We start from the raw sequence: 11,457 nt of genomic DNA, 5'->3' as shown, positions 1-11,457 counted from the left end.
AAGACTACGTTAATCAGAGTTTGATCAGAGAAGCAGAATCACTTAATTAAATGTGACACAAAGACACAAAATGAGCTCCTGGGAAAATGGTGCCAACAGACTTGCTGGACACAGATTTGTAAAAACTGTGGCATCAAAATATTTTACTTTCCTGTATCTCTGCTTCCTTCTCTGATTTTTTTTTCCACTTTGCCCAACCTAAGCCAGGACCTTGGTATAAGCAGCCCTAACAGCAGCCCCCAGACTGGTGCCAAAAGTGCAGCCTCTGCTCTTCCTTACACCCTATTAGAACAAACTGTTGTTTTGAGTTGAAAGGTGCCAATCAAGCAGGACCCTCCAGAATGGCCATAGCTTGGCTTTCGGGTCGAAGTGGGGGGCAGTGTAGAGAGGGAGGAGAAAAGGGCACATGATATGGGGGCTGAAAGCAGGAGGGGGATGCTAATTTTCCTTTTCTGAGGCACCCACCTAGGAGTACCACAAGCTGAGGCCTGTTAACGGAGATGGGGTTTGAGGCTCGGGAAGAGGCAGCCATCCAGTGGCTAGGATAAAGGCTACCAGGCTCTGGTGAGGAAGAGTAGGATGTTTAAGGGTCTATGGATGAAGGATGAAGGATTGTGGCCCTTGGAATCCCAGCTTGCCCGGTGGTTACATGCAAAACTTGAGACCTTCACACTTTCTGCCACAACAAACTAGGGCTCCCTGGCTCTTTTCTTTTTTTTTTTTTTTAAAGATTTATTTATTTATTCATATGGAACTGGGGTACAGGCCAGAGATGTGGAGGGTGAGAGGCTTCACCAGAGACAGAGTGGGGAGCAGAACAGGCAGATCAACGAAGTACACTGCTGAGGGGAGCAGCAGGCAGTTAGGAGAGGTCTGCCGCGCCATGTGGTCTCCTCCGGGGCAGGCGGGAATCGAACTCATGCGGAAGGGGCTTTAGCTTCTCAGTGCAGGGCTTTAACCCGCTGCACCACCAGGGAGGGCCCCCCTGGCTCTTTTCTTCAAGGGATTAGGGCATGGATATCTTACCCCTTTCCCCAAACCTGGGAGACCCTCACTTCCCACACATCCCTTGTGGAGAGAAGGCAGTTTGATGCACCAGATAGTGCTGGCATGCACACCTGCATGCTACCTGGCATGGTCTTTCAAGAAACTCTCTTCTGACTTGACAACTGTAATTTCTTCAGGAAGGGGTTCCACCACTGTTTTGGCTGGGGGTGGGAGGGTACATCCGGGTGGTGTGTTGAGGAAGAGGGTATGTGGAGGAGCAGCTGGAACTACAGTGTATTGGATCATAAATGGATTTAAATGAAATTACTATGCAATCTATGAAATTTGTTCTTTGAAGAACAGTGTAAGAAACATTTTTACTCTTAATTCTAAAGTCCAAGCAGTAAACTAAATTCAACTGAAACCAAAAGTTTCTTCTCTAAGACACTAGAAAATACATATTGCCAAGACACCCAATTTACTCATCTACTAGAGGGATCCACCTACTAATGGAAACAAAATCTCATTTATTTTTAAAGTGATTATTAGCATTTAATAGGTGCTGGGTAACCAATGAGACGCACTTTCATGGAAGAGGGCCTTTTCTAAGAATCCTCTCCTCCCTCTGCAATGTCCCCAGCAATGCCCAAGAGAAACAGTAGGGGGCACTCTTAGGTCTGGTTCTGGAGTTTAAGAGCCGCGGTGTTATAGTAGCTAGATTACAATGGAGCTGTTGCAGTAAGATTTTCTGCTGTTTTCTAAAATGCTGTAGAATACATAAAAATAAAACATTAGGGATAAAAACCACTGACAAGAATTTCTATCATTTCAACAGAACCAGGAAAAATACAAAATAAGATGTCCAACAAAGTCTATTACTAAAAACAGTTCTTCCATTTTATACAAAGATGTAATGTTTAAACTATCCTGTTGTATTAGGCAAGCTCCCTGAATGACTAGAAATTTCTAATAATCACTGCACAAAGCGGGGAACTGTGAACTACACTACAGATGGGCGCCCTTTGCACCATCTTGCTGTGCTAGAGCAATTTCTGTCTTCAATAATAAATCCAATTAAGCACTCTCTCGTCACAGCAGGAAAAAGCACTAATCAGGAGATGGTTCAGCATGGTGCTGTCAAGTAACTGCTGCTAGCAACCTCAGGAATCATTACCACAGTATACAGGCAACTAAACTCAGTAAATGTATGTTGGCTTCAGATATCCTGCCACCTGAGCTGGCAAAGCAGAGAGGATAGACTATCTCAAAATATCCTTCAATATGCCTCTTACACACTCCCAAATGATAAAAAAAAAACTCAGTTTGTAACTCAGACCTGTGTTCTGGAACAGAGACCAACGAGTTCCTGCACAACTAATTTTATGTAGACTATAATACAAACTTTATTTATGATCTTCTCATTCTTTCTGAGAAATTATAAATAAAATATTTTCATTTTCTAGTCTCTGGAAAGGGAATTTTTAAAAGGTCCTTTGACAGAAGAAAAAGAACTTACCATATTTATCCTAACAAGTTTTTCTTCAACCTGTACTCAGGATTCTGTCAACCGAGAGAAATCACCTAAAGCCCCTTACTTTGAAAATCAGTACTTTTCCCCTTATGCTCAAAGTCAGCAAACCACACAAATGTCAGAGTTGTTAAACTAATACCACTATAGGCTATAGGGCACCCTCTGGGTGCTTTCCCAACTTAACAGGCCAGTCAGTGACAAAATTCATAAATCCTTTCAGTTTTCACTGCTCTCTAATTCTGTGTCATTATTATCACTTGAATAATAGATAAATGTGGTGACCTACTTTTCTACCAATGTCTGAGATCAACTGTGATAAAAAAATGAGACCAAAAACTTAACGGTTTTCAGTGAGCCATAAGTAAATACTTAATACTCTTTCTCTGTATAAGTAGCTACCAGAATTTGCTCTATCAGTGGACTAAATGAACAAGCTGGTTACACCTCAGCTGGAATTCCACAAGAAAATAAATCCTTTCCTACAATATTCCAATGGAATGTCTAAAAGGAGTCTCTAACTACTAGTTTAGCCCAAATTCAAGAAGAATACAAAAAATTTACAAATTGGGAAAATGAAATAAAGAATATGAATATTACACAATGACATCTGAAACAGTTTCAAAGTAAGAGGGAATAACTTTTTAAAAAATTAACATGAGGCCCTCCCTGGTAGCGCAGCGGGTTAAAGCACAGCCCTAAGAAGCTTAAGCCACTTCCACATGAGTTCGATTCCTGCCTGCCCCGGAGGAGATCCACATGGCGTGGCAGACCTCTCCTGACCCGTCCGCTGCTCCCCTCAGCAGTGTACTTCGTTGATCTGCCTGTTCTGCTCCCCACTCTGTCTCTGGTGAAGCCTCTCACCCTTTTGTATCTCTGGCCTGTACCCCAGTTCTGTATGAATAAATAAATAAATCTTAAAAAAAAAAAATTAACATGATTCTGTCTTTTGCAGCAACTTGGATGGAGCTGGAAAAGATCATGCTTAGTGAGATAAGCCAGAAAGAGAAAGAAAAATACCAGATGGTTTCACTCATAGCAGGAGTATAATGGACCAGGTGAGAAAATAGTAAGAATAATGAACAGCCATATACCAGAGACATTTTGTGGGGGTGGAGTGGGGAATGGGATCAAAAATGGTGGGGGGGGGAGTGCATGGGACTATGGTGATGGCACATGTGTGACTTGGTGATGGGAAACCCGCGGGGATTACTATTGAGATTAAAAAAAAAATGTACACAATGATGTAAAAGTAAATTGTTATATTATTTTAAAAAAAACAATTAACATGATTCTGTGAGAACTGAGCTCTTCACTGACTTGTAAAAGCAGCCCTCAGGAATACAAGCTACTCCAGATATTGCTTAGAGAAATTCAGTATTTATAGATTGCTTTAAATGACACAGCATACATGCAAGTAACATCATTACCATTTTATTAATTGAAAACAGGCTGAAATGAGTTGGGGAACTTTTTTTTTATTACAAAAGTTTATTTTTACATCATTTTGTACATTTTTTTTCCCCATCTCGATTGTAATCCCCGCGGGTTTCCCATCACCAAATCACCCATGTGCCACCACCATAGTCCCGTGCATTTCCCTCCCTTCCCCTCCCCCCGTTTTTGATCCCGTTCCCCACTCCACCCCCACAAAATGTCTCTGGTATATGGTTGTTCATTATTTTTGTTATTTTCTCGCCTGGTGAGTTGGGGAACTTTTTTAAGGTACCAGAGCAAGGAATATCAGAAAAGATTAACTCCAAAATCTGTGCTCCTCACTATTACCACCATTCCCTTCCAGAACTTGCCACCCTTGGCTATTCCTGCCTTGATTTCTAAGATCGTCTATCCAATCAAGCCCTAGATTTATTCTCTAAATGTTCCCTTTTAGAAGAGTCTTCCAAATATCTATGTTTCAGTATTGTTACAAAACAATAACAAATGATTTAATTTCCAATTCTCACTTTCTACGACTCATCCCTCAACCTAAAGGCTAACATCTGAAGCTAAATGCAATAAGCATATTCCCATAAAATGTCAGAGGGATCTTGAAATAGCAAGACAAGTTACTTTTCTATTAAATTTTTCTTATCAGAATGTGAACTGAACCATGAGTTAGTTTTCTGGATGTAATAAGTACTGGTTTGTGACTAAAAAGTAGCTTTAGTACCAAGGAAGCAGAGAATGGCTTGGAAATGTTCCCTGAATCCTTCCCTCCCTTCCCAGGTTAATAGCAGCAGAGGTGGCAGACCAAACAGTCTAACCAGGCTTCCTTACCTGTAGACGACAGCAGGGATGCGCTTCCAGGACCTGAAGCTTGCTACACTTTCTAGTTCTTTGTCAGTGATCCAGGCAGGTACTATGAGCTCCTGTGGATAACTACCACACAGCCTAACAAAAAAGGTGAGAAAGAGGGAGAGGGATAGGAAGAGGGAGGGAAGGGGTGGGGGAGAGAAAGACAGACAGACAGACAGACACACACACACACACACAAGGTGAGTAACAGTAAGGATGCTGATTCTCTGTCTTGACTTTTTTACTTTGTCACTAACAGGCAAGAGTATACACAATACCCTGGGTTCTTAGCTCCTTAACCAATGTTAAGAGCTGAATACAGTTATTAGTTTTTCCAGTGAAAAATGAAAAGCTGTGGTAACTAGTCACAAACAGACCAGGAAAACAGCTATCACAATTTGAGCCATCTCAAAGGGACAACAGAAGGAGTAATGTTTTCAATTGCTATAGGAAAACTTAAAAGGAGAAAGATATATTAATTTAAGTCCTCTGGACAATTTTTTTTAATTGGATCACAAAATTATAGTAGTTAACTGCCCTCCCCCACCAAAGTATTTATTTTATCTTTTAAAGAAACCAGTAATGGAAAGTATTTAATAATGGTTACATTAATATATAATGGTTAATGATCAAAGCTGTGAAATTAGTTTTAGGTCAATGTATTAAATAACAGAATTATATTTATGCCTACAAGGATTTGGATTAAAATTAGTCATAAAAGCCAGCTCCTAAATGGTTTATCACTGTTCATGAGATCACTAATCCTACGTCTAACATGGTGCCAAGTGACAATGGGACCAATGGACTGCCAGCCTACAGGTAAACACAATTATTATCCAGACAAGCATTTGACTGGAAGAAAGAAGCTTGGGGGCTTGGGAAGGGGGGTATAGAAAGAAGGTCCTAGGCTCCTGTTAGTAAAGATCAGTTTCCATCTCAGTGGTGATAACAATGTAAACAGAAAGCTCAAAAAGTACTCTGAAGATCATGCAGTTAGACTTAATAAATATTCCATTTGAAAGAAAAAGTCTAAGTTCAAATGTTCTGCCACATGAGAATTGGGGTTTCCACAAAGGTTTTTGGCTGAGAACCACAGTCCACAGAGACTCATATAACTCACTTGTACTTCTCATTGATGTTGGAAATCCTCCAGGCATTGTTCATATCAAAACCCATTCGCTCCACTTCATTTTTAAACCTTGATGTTACGTGCTCCCCTAGGAGACAAAGACAAAAGGGAGAAATGAATGTTAATCTGAAAATAAGTAGAGCAAAAGCATTTTAAGGAATAAAAGCATCATTTAAAAAAAGGTTAGTTTCAGTTTAAAAATCCATCAGCAAAAGATTATGAAGAACAAAAAAATTAGTTTAGATCAAGAATTATATCATCTCACCTAATTGCTATTACCAACTCTGAATGCAGTATTACTGAGCTCATTTTATAAAGAACAAAACTGAGACTAAGAAAGGCAGTTATGGCAAATTCATCTGGTCCTAAAGCTACATTCTTGTCACTATACTGGTCACTTTCCTAGTTCTACACTCAGAACAATGGCATTCTAGTAAGAACTAAAAACAATTTCACCATGAGGGTCTCCCTGGTGGCACAAGGGGTTAAGCACAACACTATGAAGCTATCCCTAGCCACTGCAGCCTCAATTTGATTCCCACCCAAGGAGCTGACCCACATGGCACAGTAAGACCTCTCCTGTCTCACCCACTGTGCCACACAGCAGTATAGCAGTATATTGCAGTCAAACTTCCTAATCTGCTCCCCACTGTCTCTGGTGAATCCTCTCACCCCTCCACCTACACCTCTGGCCATATATGCATAGATAAAATAAATCTTGAAAAAGAATTCACCAAGAATAGTAATATGGATTATAACTCATCAGAAATTGGGCCAGATATATGAATTTGACTTTTCTGCATTTTAAAAGGATCATATTTTATATTAGATTAATGCTCTCAACAGGACTTACTTAAACTATTTTTCTATAGTGAAATGTACAAATAAATCTAAATAATGGATAAAGCTACAAATAATGCATTGTCAGCTTAGATCATATCAAATCACAGAGTTTAAAAAAAATCTTCCAATTTTTAGAGGTTTATAAATTGCAGAATTAACTGGGGTGGGAAAAGTACATTGGACTGTGGTGTTGGCACGCGGGTAAATTGGTGAGGGGAGGACATGGGGATTACAACTGAGCTGGAAAATACACAAAATGAAGAATGATATAAAAAAATTATGCTTACGGTGTAATAAAAATAATGATGCTTTCTAGCTCTCGTAGTGTAGTTACTATTTAATTTTCTCATGTTTGTTTGGAAGTTGATCTTCCTTATATGTAAGGCAGATAGGCTGAAGAAATTGAGTAAAAGAATCAAAATTCCACAGCACATTCTCACCTCCCTACTCACTGGTTGCTTGTATGTTAACTTTGGTAGTTCTGTTTTTCTATATTTATGAAGAAGGGAAATGATCCTAACACATATAAATAGATTGTGATCATTGTAAAAAATAAATAAATAAATTGCAGAATTGCAGATAAGAGATAACAGAAACCCCCCTCCCCCCAATGCCCAGCAATCTCAGGAAATATCTATTATTTGTATTTTACTATTAAGTAAAGTGCCGAACATCCACCCAAGTAAGTATACATTTTCTCTACTGAAGCATCAAAGGCAGAAGTGAACCTAATATGAAAGTCATTAGATCTGAAGTAACTTTCTTACTTGAAAACAGAATCGTAGGGCAAACTCTTTAAAAAATAAAAAAAAAAAGACCATTAAGCAGCTCCTTTGATTTCCAGGATAGAAAACAACAATTACTTGAATGAAGCACAATTCTACTGAACTACCTTCCATTTAAACGATTTTTCTTGAGCTTAAACTCAGTACTATATGTTTCCTAAGGGAGAGCCATAAAAAGATGAGGTTTGGAGACACAGGAAGAAATAATCAACTGAATCTACCCCATCTTGGAAATTTTTTAAAAGCAATGGAGGCTTCCAAATAGGAGAAAAGCTCTCTGAATCTATCTTACAAGCTGCAGATAACTTTGACCATCAAGAGTGCTAAACAGGGAGTCTTTTACTGATAACCCCAATGTAAAAACAGTAAAACTATGGCAACTTCCAAGTTTATTAACTAATGAGAGCATTTTCCCACCTTGGGATACAGTTACAGCTTTTATAAAAGGTAAATGTCCTCTATTTAATGGTCCTTGACATTGTATCTCTATCTCTATAGTAAATACAGATACCTCTTAAAGTATCCTATAATTAATAATCGCTTGGAAATTGTCACCAATATTGGCAATTCAGTACACTGAACTACTGCCTAAAAGAAGGCTTAGCAGCATCAGGCAAAGTATGAAATTCTGAGCTGTTCACAAAGAAAAACATACTTAGTAGGGAGTACAGAAAATTTATTATTTCAAGCTCCTTGAGAACAAGTTTTGTCTCTGCATCTGTAAAGCAGTGACTTCATAAACTTTGAAAGTGCCCATAGCACAACACACAGTAAAAATCGTTTTCTATCGCAATTCCATACAATACACGTTTACTTTTTAAAGGGTTCACATCTACCTTTACTATAATGTGTGGTGCATTTTGATATTTACTATCTTAAAAATTTCGTTTCATATTTCTTAAAATTGATTACATGACATCCCTAATGAATTACATAGCCTACAGTTTGAAAACCATTACTTTAAAAAAAATCTCACAGCAGGCCTTATACAGATGAGTAATTCAATTGTGGGGTTTTTTTGCTAAATTTGTGTTAGAAATTCCATTATGTTTATGTTTTATTCAGCTAGAAAAGTGAATGCCAACCATACCTACTGCTGAATTTCCTTGAATTTTCCTCTCAGAATTGATTCAATGTTAGATATGCTGTAACATCCTATTTCAAATATAAGGGTCATAAATTTTTGTCTAGTTTTATATTTCTATTTCAATCCTTTCTGTCTGCCTCTCATATCCTCAAATGAGGAATCTGTCTCTTTTAAACATTTAGTATTTCTTGTACTACAAACAGTTCAGCTATTCTTTCTTTTGCAGCAATGAACATGTTTTGAAGTAATGAGTCTATCATAATCATGATGTCTATTAAAGTCTAAAAAATTTTCCCCAAAAAAGTCTAGTTCCCTGGCTGACTGAGTATTCATACCCACAATCATACAATTTAAAGTTCTTACTCAGGATCTAAGGAAGAAAAAAAGTACCAGTGCCAGAGAACTTGCCCATTAAGATTTTCAAATTTGGAAAGAGGAATCATTCTTTTCTATGAATAAAGGTCCAATACAGTCATCTAGATACACAGTTGCTGGACTGTGTCCAAATTCAGAAGACAGGCTTTTACTTTATACTACATACACAGCCTCACAACAGTGTACTGTCATGATATTCGTGGTTAAACATGATGAGCTTAACAAGCATTTCACAGACAAGAGTTCAGTAATTAAACCCAGTCATCTCTGAGAACTCATGATTAATACCAAGAAGTCAGCTACAATAAGAAGGAAGTTAAGTGTATAGGTGAGAAGCTTTAAACTTCTAATCTGTTCCTTTCTTAGACTTTGAAATGAGGCTAAGAGGAGAGTCAGGTGTTTTACAAAAGCTTTTGTAAATTTCACAGGTCATTTCTAATAATAACATTGACTTCATCCAGAGTGGATTAAAACCTAGAGCTGTGGTCACAATATAGCTAACATAGCTGGCTTACCTGAATTTAACAGTGAAAATTTATATGAATAACAAGGTAATGATGTTATTTTCCCATTTCCCGCTTCTCTGACACATTCCACTCTTAACAGATTTGGCAGAGAAGAATTCATAAACAGCTTTATTAACCAGTGAAAGAACAAACTAACTTCCACCCTTCGGGTCCTATGCTTGTGATCACATGCGTTGGGGCAGACTATACAAAGGCATATCCTGAAATAACTCAAGCTCATCCTAAAGATAACTTGTAAAAATGTAGTTGTCTACTATGTTCATATTTAGTCAGTAATACTGTAGATACTATCAATATTCAACATTGTTGGATATACATAGAAGAACCAGGTTAACAGGACTTAAAATGCCACCATGGTATTTTTTACTAAAAGTACAGTGAAAATATATAAAAGGAAAAGAGAATATATGTCAAATTCCATGCGACTGGTAACAGATTAACTTAAGTAGATTAAGATAAAATGCAACCTTTACTCACTGTTAAGTTACAACTAGTCAAGATAGGTTCACCCTATACATGCAGAATAATTTTGCAAACATGGCACAAAGGAGGCACATTTATTGAACTTTATAACAATAACAGATTTGGTCTTCAGGATATTCAGACTAGTTTGAGCAAAAAGAACAAGAATGTCTTCGTTTGAAGAACAAAACAAACTGAAACAGAGAGTAAACATCCAGTGTTGTTTTTAAATTATTATTTCTTAAATCAGTCCTTGCTCCCCAAATGTTTCCATTCATCGCAAATGCACAACAGAGAACACTGTAGACATCAGTTTCTTCTTGATTTCATCAAGAAGGGTAAGACCTAGGGACCAAAGTCATGCCAGTTAGAACTGTCACCCATAATTAAAAGTATTCTGGCACATCTAAGAATACTTAAGAGCTGGCTTAAATTCAAAAGAAACAACTAAAATTCCCAAGGGAATAAGAAATCATCTGAAAAAGATACTGAGTTATCAGTCTGAGGCTGTGAGAGAACTAGCTAGAAGAAATCAAGTCTTACTGACTAAAGGCAACCCGAAACTAAAGATTGCCTTTTGGAGTTAGGAATCTTAAATCAAAGTTCTTATATGTTTATGTAAAAAGATGCACTCAAGATGCACTCATTAACATCACTGACCTAGGAGACAAGACTAAAAATGTAATAAATAAAATGCAATAGTTTTAAAAATGTAGATTGTGCATTTCATTGTATGTAAATCTTACTTTAAAAAAAAGAAAAACTTAAGAGCCATAAACCACAACAATAACAACAAAATGAAAAATGCAATGGGTGGATTCTCAATAAAGAAGAAAAAAAGGGAAAGAGAGATTCAATGGTTAAGGGAGTGAAAAGACAGGGTAAGAACATTCTCATAACCCTCCAAGGATTATGTGATCTCTCATGGGTGCACTTTGGGTTCCAATGGCCTGGACAAGGTTGGGGGAAACCTGGATTCTTGCGGCTCTCCTAGAGGTAGATGTCATTGTTTTTCAGTTCTGTATCCCCAGCACCGCACATAGTCAACTCTCTGTAGGTAAGAACTGGTTTTAAGTCCTGTTGTCACTGCCTAGCAAGTGAGAACTGACAACTGGCTTTATATGCATATTTCCATTTCTTTGGTTTCCCCCAAAAGGGAGACCGATTTGACAAGGTGCAGTAAATCAAATAAAAGTATGTATCAAAGCATTTTTAAAATTAAGATGGGCCATCCCTGGTGATGCAACGGGCTAGGACACAGCACCGCAAATGAGCTGCAGCTGCGTCAGTGCTAATTCAATCCCCAGCCCCGAGGTGACCAAATGGCGACCTGCCCGCTGCTCCCCTCAGCAGTGTACTTCATTGAGCTGTCTATTCTGCTCCCAACTCTGTCTCTGGTGAATCCTCTCACTGCCCCTGCAACTCTGGTCTATACCCCA

At 38.2% G+C, this 11,457-nt stretch overlaps 1 protein-coding gene across 7 annotated transcripts in view; it reads right to left on the bottom strand.

Moving 5' to 3' along the window:
- The window catches only part of MTMR3 (myotubularin related protein 3), a 115,181-nt gene that overhangs the window by 24,462 nt on the left and 79,262 nt on the right, over positions 1 to 11,457 (bottom strand). For all 7 annotated transcript variants that reach the window (XM_012731075.1, XM_012731079.1, XM_012731076.1 and 4 more), the window contains 2 exons: positions 5,931 to 6,027; positions 4,793 to 4,906 (listed from right to left, as the gene is read on the bottom strand). In XM_012731075.1, the coding sequence (XP_012586529.1) occupies positions 4,793 to 4,906; positions 5,931 to 6,027 (211 nt within the window). The remainder of the gene's footprint in view (positions 1 to 4,792; positions 4,907 to 5,930; positions 6,028 to 11,457) is intronic.

This window comes from Condylura cristata, unplaced genomic scaffold, assembly GCF_000260355.1.
Source record: "Condylura cristata isolate star-nosed mole 26May11 unplaced genomic scaffold, ConCri1.0 scaffold00029, whole genome shotgun sequence".
NCBI classification, from domain to species: Eukaryota; Metazoa; Chordata; class Mammalia; order Eulipotyphla; family Talpidae; genus Condylura; species Condylura cristata.
Note: the sequence above shows the minus strand (reverse complement) of the source record. Positions and strands in the feature narration are given on the sequence as shown.